At 32.7% G+C, this 21699-nt stretch overlaps 2 protein-coding genes across 3 annotated transcripts; one reads left to right on the forward strand and one right to left on the reverse strand.

Annotated features, from left to right (window-relative positions):
- Positions 1–1224: 1224 nt before the first annotated feature.
- LOC143056443 (uncharacterized) lies at positions 1225–14930 on the reverse strand. 2 transcript variants are annotated; one of them, XM_076229526.1, is made up of 6 exons: positions 14903–14930; positions 8633–9130; positions 6854–7006; positions 5154–5274; positions 4281–4454; positions 1225–1469 (listed from the first exon to the last, which is right to left on the reverse strand). In XM_076229526.1, the coding sequence occupies exons 2-6, from the start codon at positions 9109–9111 to the stop codon at positions 1260–1262; spliced, it is 1137 nt and encodes a 378-aa protein (XP_076085641.1). In that variant the 5' UTR covers positions 9112–9130; positions 14903–14930; the 3' UTR covers positions 1225–1259. The 2 variants fall into 2 exon arrangements, with proteins under 2 accessions (XP_076085641.1, XP_076085642.1); XM_076229527.1 differs by lacking the exon at positions 14903–14930 and adding an exon at positions 11925–12280.
- A 3308-nt stretch (positions 14931–18238) lies between these two features.
- On the forward strand, positions 18239–20829 carry LOC143055961 (sodium/calcium exchanger regulatory protein 1-like). Its single transcript, XM_076229023.1, has 4 exons — positions 18239–18411; positions 19082–19269; positions 19584–19682; positions 20443–20829. The coding sequence occupies exons 1-4, from the start codon at positions 18342–18344 to the stop codon at positions 20494–20496; spliced, it is 411 nt and encodes a 136-aa protein (XP_076085138.1). The 5' UTR covers positions 18239–18341; the 3' UTR covers positions 20497–20829.
- Positions 20830–21699: the final 870 nt, after the last annotated feature.

The raw sequence follows: 21699 nt of genomic DNA on the forward strand, positions 1-21699 counted from the left end.
AAACATTAACTTGATTTCAATGTCAATTTTTATTGTCCAATCAAATCCCAGTATAAGTAAAACAGACTAAAACTCCACCTACCTATTGTTAGCATACATTCAAGGTTTGCTTTGCATGCCTTTAAAGAAGAGCTGTAATATAAAGGTTTTACTACAAGTATCGCATAAATGCAACATTATCAAAGATCAATGTAAATTTAGGTCAAGGTCAGATGAACCCTGCCAGATAGATGTGTGTACCTTACAATAATTCCATACACCATACACCAAATATAGTTGATATATTGTTAATCATGCTCATAAGTATTTGATGAATGGACAAAAACCATCAAAACTTAACATTGACAAACAAGCATTCCATAAACAAATATAGGAGCAAACCAGAAAAACTTAACTGATGAATGAACCATGAAAGAGTTTTTGGCAAGATCAAACTTGCCAGAAAAATTTGTACACTTGACAATCATTCCATACACCAAATACAATTGCCCTTTGCTTATAGCATCTGACAGAAAATAGCCCAAACCACAAAAATTTAACATTGACCAATAAACAATGAAAATGAGAGTCAGGGTAAGACGAAACTTGCCAGTCTGACCTTGAAATGATTTTTACACCAAATATAGTTGACCTTTTGCTTCAAGTATCTAAGATACGGACCTGACCAAGAAAACATAACCTTGATTACTGATCTATGAATTGAGGTCTGCTAAACAATGTCAGACAGACCTATAGACCTCGCAAGGATCCTATATACCAAGAATAGTGATCCTATTACTCATAATAAGTGAGCAATTCACATGACAAACAATTCAACATTTTTTTTCAAGTAGTCGCTGATCCATGAAAAGGAGGACAATAGACATATGAAAGACAGAAAATTAGTAATGTAAAGCATCTGCATGTATACAAGGTATCAAGCATCTAGGTCTTCTGATATATAAAGCTTTCTACAAAAAGTTTACACTGCTGCTGGATAGTTATCTCTCTGAATAGCATTCTTAGGTGAGACAAAAATCTGTAGCATATGGAATTGGAGAATATTTCTAAATGACAAAAACCTGACTGAAGAGTAGAACATTTTAAACCAATCACAATGTTTGACCCTGAATGCATTAGATTCCCTATAGGAGAATTTGTTATTATATACAGAGGTGTCAATAAAGAAACATAGTTTCATAACCTTCTTGTTTCAATGTCAAAATGATTAAAACAAAGGTACAATTCTTATTTTTGTTAGTTTTAATACAATAATAAATTTAAGATATATCAAAAATTTTATATTTTGATGATTGAACATATCCAAGCCAAAAGAGGTAAGGAATAATTTCATTTCTGTCTTCTGCACTCATATAATCATATGCTTTTGTGAAATGGATAATGCTGTGATACCAATCCCCTAAATCTTCTGATTTCTCCATAGCGGCTTTATAGTGATTTGGAGTAACTTCACAGTATAAAAATATTATCTGAAAATAAAGATGAAAGTCAAATTTTTTTATCTCACATTTGTATTTTAATCTTCAAAAATCGCATTAATTTCTGAATTTAATGTAGTAAACTGTAAATATCATCATTTAACCATTTTCGCTAGCCAAGGGTTACAATCCACTCCCGCTCTCTTCACCCTTGGTGGATTGAGCCAGATTTTGTTAACCACAAGAATATCATTTCGATTTGTCGCAGTCGTAACTGGCAGCATCCAATCAAAAAGCGTCTTACAGCGAACACGTGTAAATGATAAAATGTAAACAAACATGGCAACCTGCAGATTGTGTCACGAGTCTCTACCCCCAAAATATAGAAGAACAATATTCAGTGACACGTTTAAAGCATTTGATCAACTTATCAAAGTTCTGGGATATATTCCTCGTGTAAACGATGAGATGTCAACTTATATTTGTGGTTTCTGTTTCACTAAATTCATCTTCGCTAGCCAAGGGTTACGTAACCCTTGGCTAGCGAAGATGTCATTTAACATGTTCAAGGGAAATTACTCCTATTAAGGGTCATCTGACAATTTTGTTCATACCTTACAATAGGTATGTAATGGACAGCAGTATGTTTTATCAAACCATGGAAGTAATATAACTTCAATGCTCAATCTAACAGGACACATTATTCTGCTGAAATGTCTCGCCTTCCTTACTAACCATTTATGTTATTTTATGTTAATAGTCCTAAATATAAAGCTTTACTACAACTGTCACATAAACTAAACATGATCCAAAAAAATGCAGTCAAGGTGATATAAACCAAACGTGAAATATATGTACACCTTACAATCATTCAATACACTAAATATAGTTGACCTATTGCTTAGTTTCCAAGAAAACCAAACATTGACCAATGAACCATGAAAATGAGGTCAAGGTCAATTGAACCATGCCAGGCAGTCAATTACAGCTTACAATCCTTCCAAAAAACAAATATAGTTGACCTATTGCTTATAATTGAAGAAAAACAGACCAAAATAAAACAAGAGGCTCTCAAGAGCCTGAATTGCTCAATTGTTATTTTTTGCTTCAATTTTTCATCAATGATTATTTTTGCTTTTCAAAAAATATTAATAAATGGCTTATAAACGCCATTTAAATGTTCTTTGTATCTGTCATATATTCTTTAAAAGCAAATAAATTCATTTTATCCAAATGTTCCATTTTAGTCATAGTAGCTATGTTTCTTGACGTACAAGGAAATAAAATACAAAATTTATACTAGATTTATTTGAGAAGATTTTTTAAAGTAGAAAACAAACAAATTGTGTAAAATTGCAATAAATTTATATGGGGTCAATTGAAAATTTTGCTGTTTACAGTTTATCTTTATCTATTATAATATTAAAGATATTAACCAAAAACTGCAAAATTTCCTTAAAATTGCCAATTCAGGGGCAGTAACCCCACAACCGGTTGCCTGATGTGTCTGAAAATTTCAAGGCAGATATATTTTTACCTGTTGAACATTTTAACCACAGTCCGATTTGCTCTAAATGCTTTAGTTTTTTGAGATTTAAGCCAAAAACTGCATTTGACCCCTATGTTTGATTTTTAGTCATGGCGGCCATGTTTGTTGATGGATCAAAACTTGGATACAATTCATAAACTAGATACCCTAAGGAACATTCAATTAAAGTTTGAAGGTATTTGGCCTAGTTGTTTCAGAGGAGAAGATTTTTTAAATAGTTTATGACAACGATGGACGCAGAGTGATGGTATAAGTTCACATAAGGTCCTTCAGGCCCCAGTGAGCTTAAAACTTAACACTGAGCAATGAACTGTGAAAATGAGGTCCAGGTCAAATAAAACCAGCGGGACTGACAAGTACATCATAAAATATTTCCATGTACCAAATATAGTTGACCTATTGCATATAGTATTAGTAAAAAAGACCAAAACTAAAAAAACTTAACTTTGACCACTGAACCATGAAAATGAGGTCAAGGTCAGATAACACCTGCCAGTTTGACATGAACACCTTTCAATCATTTCGTACAAAAAATGTAGTTGACCTATTGCTTATAGTTTAACAAAAACAGACCAAAACACAAAAACTTTACAGAGCAATGAACCGTGAAAAAGAAACCTGAGTCAAGGTCAATTAAAACAGGCAAGACTGACATGCACATCATAAAATATTTCAAATATAGTTGACCTATTGCATATAGTATTAGAAAAAAGACCAAATCTCAAAAACTTATATAAACCAAAGAACGATAAAAATGAGGTCAAGGTCAGATGGCACCTGTCAGTTGGACATGATGTCTTACAATCCTTCCATACACCGAATATACTAGACCTATTGCTTATAGTATCCGAGATATGGACTTGACCACCAAAACTTAACCTGGTTCACTGATCCATGAAATGAGGTTGATGTCAAGTGAAAACTGTCTTGACAGGGATGAGGACCTTGCAAGATACGCACATACCAAATATAGTTATCCTATTACTCATAATAAGAGAGCAGTGAATATTACAAAAAATCTTAACTTTTTTTTCAAGTAGTCACTGAATCATGAAAATGAGGTCAAGGACAATGGACATGTGACAGACAGAAACTTTGTATGAAACATAAGGCAACTACAATGTATATGCAAAGTATGAAGTATCTGTGTCTTCCACCTTCTAAAACATAAAGCTTTTAAGAAGTGAGCTAACACTGCTGCAGCCGTTACTGCCACCAGATCACTATCCTTATGTCGAGTTTTCTGCGACAAAAGTTGTTGGCTCAACAGAAACAGGTACATCTTGTTCAATTTCACCAATCAAATAAATTACCTTTGTTCCACAGCAAAGAATTCCAATAACTCCAGGACAAAAACAAGAATTACGTCTTTCTAATAAGAGCTCTTTTGCAACCTTATTCAAAAGATCTTCAGATAACGAGTCTATAACTCTGATTTCTTTTCCTGCATCAATATTTTCATATAACTTTTCATTGTGCTTATTTATCTGAAATGAAATTTAACTAAAATTACCAATTCAGAAATGCAAAAACAACTAGATTGATTAATTTAATCAATTCTTGAAATCATGTTGTTTCATGCATGCCTTTGTTTGCTATGTAATTTTACATAGTATCGAAATATGAGATTTTGTGAACATTCATTCAGTTTTCAATGTTTTAGTTCCTATACATTTTCAGAATGATTGTGTGCGATCATGATATTCTGTATATCTAAAGGAAGCAATAAGAAGAAGCTATAACATGGTTTATTTATCAGTAGAAAGATGATTACAAGGAATAATTGCAGAGAGGCAAACTTTGTTACATTAGAAAACCTTACATAATATTTTCCAATGAAGATAATGATAAAAGCACTGTCTTTTTGAAGATTTCTAGGAAATGATATATGAATGAATCTTAAACTTTTTTGAACAAGACAAAATGTAAAGAAACTGCCAGTTACAGGGGTTTGATACTGTATTAACTAGTGATATCATTGGTTTTTGTTAACTTGTTATTGTGTTTTTATTGTCAGTAATACCTATATCATTCAGTTAAGTGAATTTATTGTACCTTTTCACTGTGCCATTTATTATCCCATTTATCTAGATAAAATGGAGAAAGGGTTAAGAGGTCAATTTCATTTAACCCTGCCACATGTTTATGTGTATTTTCTAAATCATCTTTTTAAGGTGTTTGCTTACCCCATTAACATAAACATTGAGAAAAGATTTCGTTGACTGGGGTCTTTCATACTTGATATCTGCACCATATGCAAACATCTCACCATTTATTTCAGTACTATTTTCACAGCAATCACCTGGTCTAAAGAAAAGTCATAACAGAATAACTACTACATACTGTAAATTATTGCGTGCATTTATTATTGTGATTTTGTTATTTCAGACTAAAATGGGAATTTAATTTTTGCAATATAAATGAGAAAAATTCTATCTAATAGCTCATATAAAAAATTTTAATATGCAAGTTTAAATTATTGTGATTATAACCCTATTGCATTTTTATACGACCACAAAAAATATTTTGGGATTGTATAATGGTATGATGTCGTCTGTGTCGTTGTCTTAGTCTTCTGCGTCGTCATCATCGTCTGCGTCGTCCGAAGACACATTTGGTGTCCAGACAATAACTTTAGTTTAAGTGAATAGATCTCTATGAAATTTAATGAGAAGGTTCAATACCACAGAAGGAAGGTTGGGATTGATTTCGGGGATGATGGTCCCAACCGTTTGGAATTAGGGGCTAAAAACAAGCATTTTTCTACTTTCAAGATATTAACTTGTGTATAAGTATACCACAAGTAGAAGGTTTGGACTCAATATGGGGGTTATGGTGCCAACATTTTAAGTATTAAGGGCCAAAAACAAGCATTTTTATAGTTTCTGGACAATAACTTGCGTGTTAGTGTATTATCTTTCTTACATTGTACCACAAGGTTCCATATCTCAAAAGGAAGGCTGAGATTGAGTTTGGGGGTAATTGCCCAATTCATGCGGGAATGAAGGGCTAAAAAAGGGCCCAAAACAAGCATTTTTCTAGTTTCCAGACAATAACTCGTGTTAAAGGATATGGATCTCTCTGAAATCATACTACAAGGTTCCATACTACAAAAGAAAGACTGGGTTTGAGTGTGGGGGTAATTGATCCAAGGGGGGTTCAAAAAGTTTAGGGGTTCCAGTTTTTTAAGGGGTTCAAATTCTTTTTTCAAAATTTTTCCAATTTCAATTTTTTTAAATTTTCAAGAAGAATCTTTAATTGCACAATATTGTGCAATAGATTTGTAAGATCTTGACATTAATTTTGTGTCAGAAACCTATGCTATATCAAAAATTTTATCACAATCCAAAATCAGACAGAATCAAGCTTGAATATTGTGTCCAAATTAATCACAACTGTTCAGGATTCAACCTCTGTGGTCGTATCAGGCTGTGCTCAGCATAGCATTTTATAAGCAAATAAAAAAAACATTGCAATAATTTCTGAATTGACAGTACTTATTCATACCCTTTTTTCCATATACTGAGTGCTAATAGAAACAGCATATTCTATAGCATTTGGAAATCTTCAAATTTCACTTTAGAATGTATAAAAGCATTTATTGAAAATTAGTAAACTCTGGTTTGTAGTACATTGTATATTATAAAGTTATCATTGTATCAATATAAAGCTACTTTCATAAAAAAATATGGAAATGTGATATGATTGCCAATCAGAACTATCCAGCAAAGAACAAAGGAAACAGATGTAAAGGTATATTTAGGTTTAAAAAGGAGCAAACACACTTTCTTGTCAGCTACATGTATGTTGTTGTCTCGTGAATCTTGGGCATTTATAACTCTTTTCTTGTTTTGTATTTTTAATCATTTGCATTAAAAACACTTACATTGGTTCCATCAGGAAAATTTCGGTAAACTTCATGAAAAGTAACTGATAATCCCTCTCCTTCACTTCATAGTTATGACAGAGAGTATATAAAAATCTTTTTAGGTCACGAGAATGGAAACGTTTCAAATTTAAGAACCATTTGTAAAATGTCCTGAAAAATAAATAAAGTCTAGATATTTTTTTTATATATGATAATTATAAGTTGTACCTGAAGTCCATTACTAGTTTAGTACCGGGTAATTGACTTTTGGTTGTACTTTATAATAAGATTGATCTTTCATTTAAGATTTCATGATTTCTTTATACATATATATATATCATTTTGAAAACTTATACTAAAACTGGAGGTTCTAGACTCTAAAAAGCGTGTAAAACTCACCTGATCGGATTGATCTCAATGATTTTACTATAATCAGGGATAGGAGGGGAGCACAATCAAGCAAGATAGGCATGCATATTGTTATGTCCTTCTCATGAAATTTTTGTTTTAATATAAACTTTGACCTTTTGATTTGTAAGATTGGAATATTTAGGGATAAGTCTTTAAAAAAGACAATATGATAGTTAAGGTGAAGGTTGGCGCCAGATAAACTTTTGAACCTGCTGCATTTGTTTGCAGCTGTCCTAAGTCAGGAACCTGATGTTCAGTGGTTGTCCTTTTTTTTATGTGGTTCAAAAGTGTTTCTAGATTCTTGTTTTTTATATAGATAGGAATGTTGGTTTTCCTGTTTGAAAGGTTTTACACGTCATTTTTTGGGCCCTTTATAGCATGCTGTCTGGTGTGAGCCAAAGCTCTGCGTTGAAGGTTGTTTTTTTTTTTTACCTGTAATGGTTTATTTTTACAAATTGGGACTTGGATTGAGAGTTGTCTCATTGGCACTTTATAATAAGCCACATCTTCTTATATCTATAATATGATATTTTCAAATGTCTACCTTAAATTTGAAATTATGCTTTTAATATATTCATCATGTTTAATTAACTTTTTTCAACCAAAAATAAATTCCACTATCCTATCATCAGAGACCATAAACTTCATCATAATGTATCCTCTACAATTTTGAAACAAAATAGATCTATTAAACTGCTATCCCAAGACAAAACTTTGATTTCTCAGTTGATCTTTTATTTGATGTCATTTTTATTTGATGTACTATAATCATGATAATTGATAGGAGAGACATAAGGAATTTTTATAAATGACCTTCACTTGAGCTAATTCCTTTCTATACTTTCAGAAATTGACAAAAATAATATAAGCACATATAGATGAAAGAAAATGGACCTAAAAATCCTACTTTTAAGGAATAAAATCCTTACAACTCTAAAAAAATGACAAAACTGACACAATTAAAGACTTATGGGTATTCAAAATAAATTCTTAGTGTCTAATGTCTATTTTATTTTGCCTGGTTACAGACTGTTACTTGCACATGAAAGCCTATGCTACTTTAATAATTATAATATATAATTTTTTTTTAAGGTACGGTAACTTATAAACATTAGAATGGTACCAGCTGAACTAATTTCCAAGAAAACCTAAATAAAAAGTTCTAACAAAATGGAATAAGGCCATAAAAAAGAATAGGTGTGTTTGCCCTAGCCCTACCTACCCAGAAAATAGCTGCCTACTCAAAATCTTTTATTGTCCTGATGTGAAACATTTTTTTTTTATTCAGATAGGCATGAAGACTAATATTTTTAAGTGTGGTCTAATGAAGCAGGTTTTGAGTACACTAAGGATCATATTTTTTTCTAATTTTTCTGATTAAATTACCCTGTATTGTCAGGTCTATCAATGATGAGTTCAGACAATTTCTTAATTTCTTCGTTGATATCCAAGTTAAGCTGACAATTGCTATCCTCTACTAATTTAATATCCTCCTCTGTTCTATTGTTAGCCTCAAATATGCCAATGTTTTTGAAGGACAATTTAAAATAATCTTTTGTTAATCTTATCAACAATTGTGTAACTTCAGGCATGTCTTTGATTTTATCATTACATCTGTTTTCCACTAAAGAAAATAATTCTTCTAGAGAAAGATTTTTGGTATCATAATTAATTCCCAATCTTGTAAAGTCTAATCCTTTCCACAGTGAAAAGGTTCCAGAGTTTTGTGAGGTAGATTTGTTCATCCATGATTGAACTTTGAAATAGTTTTTTCTTGACGGGCTAGAGTCTAAAGCTGATGAAGATCCTCTTTGTCTTTTAACTGTTCTCCTTTCAGTAGATCTAGACCTTCGTCTTCTCTCCATTTGATGCTAGTATATCTATCTGAAATTAAATATTAAATCAATTTTAGTTTTAATAAATACAGGGGCGGATCCGGTCATTTTCCAAATAGAGGTTTCCAACTAAGGATAAAAGGGGGGATGTTTCAACCATATGTCCGCTTTCTAAAGCAATGATCATAAACAAGAATGTGTCAAAGAGACAACAACCCGACCATAGAACAGACAACAACAGAAGGTCACCAACAGGTCTTCAATGCAGTGAGAAATTCCCTCATCCGGAGGCGTCCTTCAGCTGTCCCCTTAACAAATATATATTCTAGTTCAGTGGTAATGAATGCCATACTAAACTCAAAGTTGTACACAAGAAACTAAAATTAAAAATAATACAAGACTAACAGAGCCTAGAGGCTCCTGACTTGGGACAGGCGCAAAAATGCAACGGGGTTCAACATGTTCATGAGATCTCAACCCTCCCCTATACCTCTACCCAATGTAGAAAAGTAAATGCATAACAATACGCACATTAAAATTCAGTTCAAGAGGAGTCAAAGTCTGATGTCAGAAGATGTAACCAAAGAAAATAAACAAAATGACAATAATACAAAAATAACAACAGACTACTAGCAGTTAACTGACATTCCAGCTCCAGACTTCAATTAAACTGATTGAAAGATTATGACTTTACTGAAAGTCCATTTATAATCAATATACAGAAAAACAGGAAATATAAATTTACAAAATTTCTGTCTAGATACAGGTCATGCATGTACTAGCTTTTAATCATAAACAAGCTGTGTCCAAGTTTGGTACAAATCTAGGATATCTTAAGAAAGTTATCAAATCACAGAGTGAATGTTATGTTAACTAGCAGAAAAACTAAGTCCATTCTTAAGTAAAATACGGATAAACAGGATTTTTGACTCGCCTTGACTGAGTCAAAAAGCGAGACATAGGTATGCTGTTTCCGGCGCCGTCGACAGCAGCGTCAACAATAAATTAGTTTGTGATTAGGTCTAGTTTATGGTGAACCACAAGTGGTATGTCAATCATATTTGGTATGCAGTTGTATAAGCATTGGCACATCTCATTTCCATGGAGATTATTTGGCCCTGTCCCTTCAGTCATGGTCTATTGACTTTGAAACTTTTGCTTATTTTACAAGTATTAGTTTGTGATTAGGTCAGTTTATGGGAAACCACAAGTGGTAGGTCAATGATATTTGGTTTGCAGTTGTGTAAGCATCGGCATATCTCATTTCCATGGAGATAATTTAGCTCCGACCCCTTAGTCATGGTCTATTGACTTATTTTACATGTACATGTATTAGTTTGTGATTAGGTCATTTTATGGGGAACCACAAGTGGTAGGGCAATGATATTTGGTATGTAGGTGTAAGCATCGGCATACCTCATTTCCAGGGAGATAATTTGGCTCCGCAGCCTCCGCCCCCTTAGTCATGGTCTATTATGTATCATGTATTAGTTTGTGATTAGGTCAATTCAAGGGGAACCACAAGTGGTAAGCCAATGTGAATTAGTATTCAGTTGTATAAGTATTGGCACATCTCATTTCCATGGAGAATACTTGGCCTCACCCCTCAGTCACAGTCTAATGACTTTGAAACTTATCTTAGTTTACATGTATTAGTTTGTGATTAGATCAGTTTAAGATAAACTGCTAATGTTAAGTTAATGATATTTGATATTCAAATTTATTGGCATTTGCAAGCATCGTTTCCATGGAGATTATATAGCCCCACCCCCTCTTATTGACTTTGAAACTTTTCTATAGTTTACTAGTTAATTTTTGTATTTAGATTTGGGAATGACTTATAATAAGTCAATGGTCATGATGATATTTGGTATGCAGTTGTATAAGCATTGGCACATCTCATTTACATGGAGATTTTTTAGCCATGTAACTCAGCATGGTTCATTGACTTTGAATATTTTCATAACTTGTGTAAGATGTTAAAGTATTGCTATTTTAATTTCAACATTTGCATAATCAAAATTACAAAAAGGCGAGACATATATCTGTGATTATTTTTACAAAATTTAATTCTGGATACTATGATCATAAATAAGCTTCTGTACAAATTTGGTAGAAATCCAGGATAGTTTTTGAAAGTTTTCAAAATTTCAAAAACTTTAACCACAGAGTGAATATTTGCCGCTGCCACCTTCAGAATGTAGGATCGCTATGTCTGGCTTTTGCGACAAAAGTCTGAATCTGGCTCTACAAAAAGGAGAGTTCAAAGTTCCAACCCCTGATAACATCATCCTTAGATTTACCACTGAAATAATCTGGGTTGTTTTAAAGAAACACTTAGTACAAGTTATATGTTACTTGTTAAGCAGACAAGGTATCAATCCATATATATTATTGTAAATAGACATATCATTGACTATTCTGTTTTACATGTCTAATTTAACCAATCAGGGGAAGTAACTCCTGTTTTTTTAAAATCAAAGTAATTAAGTCACTAAGCACTACATTTTGGTATGAATCAAGAGTACTGGGTCATGTGGGTAGACTAGTATGTACCAACCAATATCATGATAGATAATTTTATAGCCCAACAATTGATTGAGGTACTATTATGTCAAATGTTTCAAAAAATAAAGAGTATCCATTATATAACAATACTAATTTAAGCACATTCATTTTCCATCATTTTCCATCATGCATTTATCATGATTACGACATGCATTTGTGCTTATGAAAAAACTACAACTTTATATCAAATAGCCAAAAATCTAAAATCTGTGCATTAATGTCCAGGAAAAAAAAGTTCATTTAACATATTGAAAATTCAAATGAAACATACACACCCCTTTTTTTGGACGATCATGCATTATAATGGAGACTTATGGCTGGAGACCCCCTTTTCTCCTGGGTTGGAAACTCCCTCTTTAAAATGACTAGATCTGCCCCCTGAATTAGTTCCTGTAAAAATAATTTGAAAAACTGAATTTCTGACAATAACCGGTCTTCAACTTCAACCATTATCTTTAAAAGGAGACAATACCTTGAGACCCATTTTATTTAATCATTGTTAATATATGAGGATCATCCCCACCCTGGAAAAGTTTGCACATGTGTACAGAATAGATTAAAGTTAATGTGTACAGTTTTACCTTGTATGGCATAATTTCTTAAGAAGTGTGTCGCATAAATTCATTTCCATTCATTGCAAATACAAATACAAATATTTTATTGGCACAAAGAAAATTACAATAATAGGCAAAGGCCCATATTTCAGTACATTATAACAATGAATACAGCATAATTAAATATGTTAATTAAGAAGCTAAAATATCTTTTCTATATACCAGACAATAATGTATATAAGAACTTGTCACTTTCAGGACTTTTAAAGAATTGCTATTAACATTATTAATGCAACATTTCATATTTACAGGGTTCTCACTAGAAATTTTTCATGGCAAGTCCTCGGACTCATCACTTTTAGAAATGGTGAGTCCCAATAGATTTTGATGAGTCCAGGATGCATGTAATTTTTTGTGTGTTAATATAATAAAATAAAAATAAAACGATGGTGTTGGATTGGTACTTTTTATTATACATGGCCGTTACTACATTGAAGCAAATGAGGCAAAAAAAAAAAACTGTAACAAGAGATTGTCTTCAAAACAAATTGTTTTCACGGAAAGTGTCTTGCAAGAAGCAAGTTCTCTTCACTCTCTGATGTCGCCCCTGCTTGTTTTTCGTGATCCATATTTCTATTCTACTTTTAGTTTTCAGAGTTGATGGTCTTTTGTTTGTACTTCTGTGTACCAGGGTTTGTCTTTTGTTCATTTATTTTCCTACTTTATGACCATGATGAAAATAAAATTGAGAATGGAAATGGGGAATATGTCAAAGAGACAACAACCCGACCATAGAACAGACGACAGCAGAAGGTCACCAATAGTCTGAATGTTGAATTTTATTTGTAAACGTGTGTTTTTGCAATATTGCATGTCATCCGGTGTCAAGACATTATGCGAGAAAATATTTTAAGAATATACAATGCTATTGGACACAGAAAAAAAAATAGTCGTTTCTGCATGGAGAATTGAACTTGATATCAAAGAATACAAAACTGGCTCTCTTTTTTTGTAGATAAAACTAGATAGCTGACAACGTTTAAATTAAAGTAAGACCACCAATTTCTCGGTATCAAATCATCTATAAAAAAAACATCAATGTATTGCCATACATGTATGACCTTATGAGAATTACGATTTTGGCTTTATCCTTCATATCTGTCTACTTTTAATGTTGTCCCTGTAAAACCTAAAAGTCTTAAATTACAATGGATCTATGTGTTTGCTTTGAGCCCAGAATATTGTCGAAAAAAATAGCTAAAAACTAATTGCGTTTCAGTGTAAGAAAGAGTCGTGAAAAGCTCAGAATGCACGATTTTGCGTTATTTTTCTTAAAGCGTCTGGGGCCCTTGAGCGTCCTCCATATCCCTCCCCAAATATTTTTCGCCTTGCTACACTCGGCAGATATGTTTTGCCTCACTATTAAAAGAGGCTAGTAACGGCCCTGTTATATCAATAAAAATTATGACCTCTTAATAGTTATTGTTCATTACAAAATATTTAACAGACTTCTTTCTGGGTGTCAATTCTTGGTGTAGGACCACACTTATAAAAATTGTTGTTTTGCCAAAACCAGAGTGCCAAAAAAAGATTGGGATGGTAGGTAAGGTTATTTTTTTTAATTTATTTTTTTTAAATATAAATAGAGTCTATGCTCTTATTGGTGATTTTTTTAGTTACTTGGCATTTGGTCCAGTAATGATTAAGCTATTACTAGACCAGCTCATTATATAACTGGACCAAAATGGGAAAAAAATAACTTTACAAATTAAACTCTTCCCCTTTTCATAATTAAATTGGTGAAGATTGAATTATATATTTCAAGTAATCAGTCAACAAAAATATTAATCTACGCATCACATAAATTTTTCTTTAAATCAACTTTGTGTTTTAAAAGTGTTTAGTTTCTTGTCAAAACAATATTGATGACTATGAATTTTCTAGTCAAAATAACGTTTTTGGGACTCAGGGGATACAATCAGGATGGTCCCAGGGACTCCCGGGTTACAAAAATGATGCGTCCAGCTTGATTTCCATAATGTGTCCAGAACGTGTATACACGTCTTACAAGAACCCTGTATTTAGCTGATTTTCACTACAACATGTAGGGTTCTTTACTAGGACTTTAGTAAGAAAAAATTATACATTTCAGTAAAAAATGACTTTCATCTTCTACCTCACCCGATTTACATACATTACAAACTTGTTCATCGGTGGGTAAACCAAAATGTCGCCCTTTTTCAATAGCAAGATTGTGCGCATATACATGATATATATCATAAACAAGCAAAGTTTCATCATTAGCATTAGCAGATCGGGGTAGGGGGTGGTCTAGGGTATGGAACCCCCCTTTTTTTTGCCAATTAATGCATTTGAATGAGGACATATAGTCGATTAATGCATTTGAATGCATTATGGGGACGTATAGTTGGACCCCCCCTTTTTGTTCTGGGTTGGGAACCCCCTTTTTAAAATGGCTAGATCCGCCCCTGATTAGAAAGCGGAAATTACACAGGCACATGTTTCTATCCATTGGAAGACCCACTAGGCACTATCAACGTACGTTGATAGTGGGTCTTCCAATGTGGGAAATTATTTGTTATGGAGGAACACACACACACACACAAGTACGGAACGACGGAAGAGGTGATTGTCATGTTGTCTGTCGATTAATCGACGAGGATCTTATAAACACTTACTTTGTACAGTAATAACCCCTTTCAAAGAAAAACAAGATACCTTTTTAGACAGGGGAAAGAGACTAATACAACTGTGTCAGATATCAATCAGCGGCTAGCTAGGGACATGGAATATAAATGTAGGGAAATCACCAGATGAATACGGGCTCACTGCCGAACATCTTAAGAATGCCAAATCAGTAATACTGTATTAACACCAGTATTAACAATTTTATTCAACAAAATAAAAGAGACCATCTATATTCCAAGAGCCTTTAAAAACAGGAATTCTTACTCGTGTTATAAAGAGTGGCAAAAACCCTCTAGATGTCAAGACCTTAGAGTTATGTACAGAGGAACTACTGTTACTCCCATCATTGGAAAAGTACATGAACTGTGTATTCTAAAGAAACTCCAATTACATCCGGGTCCAGATCTACAATTTGGCTTCACAGAAGGATTATGTCCCATGCTTATGGCAAGCTTACTTATAACAGAGGCAAAATGTGAAAAACTTAAAAACAACATACCACTATTTATAACAACAGTTGATGTACAATCAGCGTTTGGTGGAAAGCCGCATATCTCCTACATCACATTGAAACCTACAATTCTTGATGTTCGAAAAGGCATAATCAAAAGTAGGATGATGACACGAACGTATATCTTACAAGCTGATCGGCATAAATTCAGCAGATATGAAATTGCTCCAACTTGTCAAATGTGCAATCAAGAACCAGAAGACCTTACTCATATGCTTACTACCTGCTCGGCATTAAGTAGACAAGAAAAGAAACTTTCAACCCAATTAAAATTTATGTAACCAAATTCATTGGAGAAATGAAGTGGAAAGAGACATTTATTAATAGACATAAAATTACAGTCCTTATAATTGACTGTACAAACTTCACATATATATTTAGTGAAAGCAAGCTCAAAATAGAAGAACTAGAAATGCTCACAAGAGATATGTGCTACAAGATGCAGAACTCGAGACTAAAACTGATAAGTGTGTAATGGCTGTTGACAATTATCACTCAACTTAAAAACTTTTTTTTAAAGTTTATTTTAGATTTTAGCAAGTGTATATATATTCACGGAGTGTGTAAATAGTTAAAGACTTTTATCCATATTACCCTCAAAAGAGGGGTGTTCCTAACAGAGGAAGCTCATACGAAGAAAAAAAAGAGTCAGAGTATAATATTTCTCTGGTAGTATTTACGATCATTTACACAATGCCTAGGTATTTTTAAGATAAAATTCCAGAGGGAAACAAATGATCGTCAGTTAAAAACTGTGTCTCTTTTAATGAGGTTGTTCATTCAATAGGTTTTTTGATTAATTTATGTGATTACTTGGCCGTTTCTTAAGTGAGTGTTCTCTAACTGACTATCGAAATTTTGTTTGATGCTTCAACTCAAATTTAAAACTCAAAAATAATACAAAAAGAACAAAGTGTTTACCGTCTGAAAACAAATCTTGGAGTGAAAAAAAGGTTTGTAATTTAACAGGTAAATGAAAGTGAGTAGAATTCAAATGATAATCCAAAAAGAAAAGCCATAACAAACTTTAGATGACGAAATTTTAGAAGCAATTAAACAAAAATTCGCTAAGGGCAGAAAAGCGATAACAAAACCGCGAAAAAGTTAAATCTTACTAGAATGGAAATTTCTTACTCGGTATTTAATCATTTTTGTCTCGCCTTGACGGAGTCAAAAAGCGAGACATAGGTATATGCTGTCCGAGTTCCGGCGTCGGTGTCAACAATGTATTAGTTTGTGATTAGGTCTAGTTATGGGGAACAACTAGTTGTAAGTCAGTGATATTTGGTATGCAGTTGTTCTAGCTTAGACATATCATATTACCATCAGGAGATTATTGGCCCGCTCCCTCAGTCATGGCAAGGAATTGTATATTTAAATATACAATTCCTTGGTCATGGTCTATTGACTTTGAAACTTTTCTTAGTTTCCCGATGTATTAGTTTATGATTAGGTCAGTTTATGGGGAACAAGTCATCTATTGGTAGTTCAATCATTATATAAGTAATATTTGGTATGCAGTTATATAAGCATTGGCAAATCTCATTTCCTTGGAGATTATTTGGCCCCGCCCCTCAGTCATAGTCTATTGACTTTGAAACTTTAGTTGCTCAGTTTACATGTATCAGTTTGTTTTTAGGTCAGTTTATGGTGAACCACTAGTTGAAAGTCAATGATATTTGGTATGCAGTTGTATAAGCATTGGCATATCTCATTTCGATGGAGACTATTTGGCTTCCGACCCATAGTCATGGTGTATTGACTTGGAAACTTTTACTTAGTTTACACGTAAACATATATATACTATTAGTTTGTGATTAGGTTAGTTTAAGATAAATCAATAATGTTAAGTCAATGATATTTGGTATGCAAATGAATTGCCTAACACCCTCAAAATGGTTTATTGACATTGAAACTTTTACATAATTTACAAACCGCAGTTAATGACTGTGTTGAGGTTTGTTTAAAGGGAACGCCGACTTATGAGATTTCACGTGTATTTGATATGCAGGTGTATTCAGTAGCTTTTGCACATCTCATTTCCATTGAGATTGTTTAGCCCTGTACCATTGACTGAATATTTGCATAACTTAAATATCAAACTATTGCTATTTTAATTTCTACATTTGCATTATCAAATTAACAAATAGGCGAGACATATCTCTGTCTTAACAAGTACCAATGTGTAAAAAAGTGAAGTTTATTTCGCTCCCCCACTTAATTCATCCCCACTTTTATTTCGTTAAAATTGGTTTTACATTTCAAATTTGTTGTTAACGGACCCCATATTGTCCTCCCTTTTTAAGAAAATGTTACAAATTGTCTACTTGAAAATATCGTAGACATATCATCATACATCAATATGAAATATAGACGCTTAAAAAAAGAATACCACTTTCTTTCCTCTGTCGGCATAAAAAGGTGACGCATAAATTAAAAGACTTCTTCGTGCACCTAGATCAATCGGGAAATAACACTCTAGATACATTTGTTTGCCGTCTACAAATTCGTCTAGCGCTTGTATTTAAAACATGTCTGAAACTGAAAATGGGTATCTTTTTAGGTTCTACAAAAACACTTTCGCATTTTCATTTTTTTACAAAAGATTTCTCTTGGATCTCTTCGTAAGGAATATTTATATTATGCCTTTTAATCGATATGATATGTAAAGTATATAAAATCCCTTTCTTAAACATATTTATTGCCAGTAATAGTAGAGAGTACCCCCATTTTACACCTGAACAACGTTATCTCTTTTTCCGAATGTCAAACTTAGGAAGTTATTTATCAACGGTTTGTTTGACCAACCTGCTATCCATTCAAATAAACTTTAAAAGTAAAGTAAAACACATGTAGTAAATCGATAAACTCATTGATAAAACGCGTTTTAAACCAGAACAAGACAGATTAGTTTCGAGATGGCAGCTCTTAACGGAAAATGGAAACTTTCTTCTGGAGAAAAACTTCAGGAGTACTTAGATGCATTAGGTAAGTTAATATGGGATTATTTGTTATGGTATATTTCAACCAGACTGCCTTCAGCTATTCTTCGTTACTCTAATTATTATGCAATTAATATCCTTATAGCTGGTTTCAGATTTAGAGCAAGGACATCTTTATCAATATCTTGTGAAATATTTTCCCTCTGACATTTTTCTGGAATGCCTATTCTCATATTTTCCACAAGTTTACATATTTGAAAAAAAATAAAGAACATTTACAGATTTGTTTCTTCAAAGATTACATCCAAAGAAGACTTCAAATACGTTTTACTGTTCGTTTTGTATTTTTTAAGCACTAAGAAAATACAAACAGTCAGGACCTGCATCAAAACAAAAATTTGCAACAATTTCTCATGTGGAGCAGGATCGGCTTACCCTTCCGGAGCACCTGAGATCACCCACAGTTTTTGGTGGGGTTCTTGTTGCTTAGTTTTAAGTTGTGTTGTGTGTATACTATTGATCATTATTGTTTGTCTGAGTTTCTTTTTCATATTTAGCCATGGTGTTGTCATTTTAATTTTGATTTATGAGTTTGAATATACCTCTGGTATAAGTTTCGCCCATCATTGTCATAAACACCATAACACACATTTCATTACTTTTTAAAGCGTCATAAATATTTGTTATTGTAATGTAATGATAACACAATATTCCAGGACTTCAAGACGAGGTGAAGGCGAAAGCTTTAAAAGTTTTGACCCCAGATAACGATATAACGCAAGAAATCAAGGTGTCTGGAAATGACGTCACAATTATCACAACAACGCCAATGGGAACAACGGAAACGAAAGCTGCAGTTGGGGAAGAATCATCACAATCTGCAATTGATGGTAGTCCGTTAAAGGTACCGTATATTTGCTCAACAAAGTTACATGGCTTTCAAATGAAGTTATTACAAAATTTCTGCTTAACGGTATGCACTTTGTTGACTCCTTTTAAATACTACATTAATATTTCAAAAAGCCATCGAAAATCGTCAAGATATTTAATCGTTACTTGAGGAACTATTTTCGTGTTTAATTGGAAATTAAGTTTGAGAACATGCAATGACATATAAACGGTTCCAATTTTTTCTGCACCAGATGCGCATTTCATGCTTTTGATTGTATATCTGAAATGAAGTCAATGATGCAGATTTTGTTTGTTTTTACCTTTTAGGTGATATACAAACTAGATGGTGACAAACTAATTGAAGAACAAAAAGGATCATTTGAATCTGTCAATGTGAGGGCTCTAGAAGGCGGCCAACTTATCATGGTAACTTTAACCAACGTTATCTAAGTTTTACAGTTGATTTGTTACTTGTGTCCATATTTAAAAAAAAATATATACATAAAATACGTCACTAGTCAAAGGAGAATATTTATTTAATGCTTGATGGTCTTGCAGTTAACATTCTTTCTTACATTCATATTTGACTTTTGAAAACCGAAAATACATCACTTAAATTGAACACTTCCCGTTGACTAACTTTGTGTTAATCCAAATCTAACCAAATGCTGTGTTTTTAGTAATGGGTGAACTAATAATAGTTCCATTCTTTTATTCTACCATATGCATGACCCAAAATAGTATTCAACTGGTCAAACTCTGAAGTCCACCACTTGTTTTCTAATCAATCATACGGTAACTTGACTAACAATAAATATTGCATCATATGACTTGCAACGCAATGAACCAATATCAGAAAACTGGTACCAATTGTTTATTTAAATCGCTCACTTGCCAGTTTGGAGGTTTTTGTTTGGACCTTTACCTCTCAAGCTATTTGCAAAATACACCAATCTCATTTAATCTACAGGCATGATATTCTCTTTTGTAAGTAACTTGCTGAAAACTTTCTTTGTTTCCGCTACTAGTTTTAATGAAAATATAGATAGGAACCAAAAGAAGTATTAATTGAAAGAAAAAGAGAATAAAAATAAAGTCCTTTTCCAAGGGCTGTATTTTTTTCTCTCGTAGAAATGACAATTTATGCCTATGTTTCTATTAAATTTTTTTTTACTATTTATTTCAGAAATTGACAGCAGGTAATGGAGTCACATGTACCAGGAAATATGATAAAATTTAAAAGAGGGGAAAATCAACCAAAGCAAAACGGCTGCTTATCAACATGGATATCGTCACCTAAGTGTGTTTTTGTATGCTGTGAAAACTAAAGTGTTCATAAACCGACTTTAGATTTGTGTGGTTTTTATTATCAAACAAGTGCTATTTAATTCAATTGAATCGTGATAATTTAAAATACATATATTATGTCTTTATTCATTTTAAATGCACTTTTTAAAATGCTGTCGAGCCATACAGGATATGTATTTGACATCAAAATATCCTTACTAGTGTTTACATGCAAAGATGTATTCTGTCCTTATATGCATATTAGGTACTTAAATGCAAGGATGTATCCAATTGTTTATTGATTGATAATTTAGTCTTAGATGCATTATTATTTTATTAGTTGTTATTAGCTTTGAACTAACTGTCAGTATCTTTGAGTACTCTCAGATCTATATTTTATTGTTTTTAGGATGTTCAAGTACCCGGCCATGTCCACTATTTTTTGTTAGATGCATTTCTATCTGTATCCATCTGATGAGTTGAATAAAGACATTATTAGTATATTGCTGGTCAATAGTCATAAATCGATTTAACTGAAACAAATCCATGTCACAAACCAAAAACCGAGGAAATCCATCATCTAGAATAGGAAACGAACAAATAACAGAAATAATACTAAAACGAATGCCAACAAACTTAGAAACAGACTATTAGATAAAAATTGCAATTTAATCATGAATTGGAACTGGACTTTTTAATGAAGAAATGATAGGTTAAACCTAGTTTTGTGGCTAGAAAAACCTCCCACTTTTATGACAATGTTAACAAATATCGCTAAAATGAAATCATCATTACGTGACAGGAATTCAAACAAATACATGCAAGAACACACAGGACAGAGAAATACATAACTAAATAATAATGATAGTACAGTTCTACATGTAAAGCAACAAATAACAACGAACACCTAAATTAGTTTGCGACATTGCACAAGTTCAGCACAAAACAATATGAGCTGTGCGTCATACGTATGTGACTGTCAATAGTCAGGAACCTGCAATTCAGTGGTTGTCGTTTGTTGCTGTGTTACAAATATGTATATGTTTTTGTTCATTATGTAGTACATAAATTTGGCAGTTAGTTTTCTCGTTTATATTATTTTACATTTGTCATTTTGGGCTTTTTATAGCTGCCTATGCGATATGGGCTTGTTGAA

The sequence above is a fragment of the Mytilus galloprovincialis genome, chromosome 13 (assembly GCF_965363235.1).
Source record: "Mytilus galloprovincialis chromosome 13, xbMytGall1.hap1.1, whole genome shotgun sequence".
Taxonomy (NCBI): domain Eukaryota; kingdom Metazoa; phylum Mollusca; class Bivalvia; order Mytilida; family Mytilidae; genus Mytilus; species Mytilus galloprovincialis.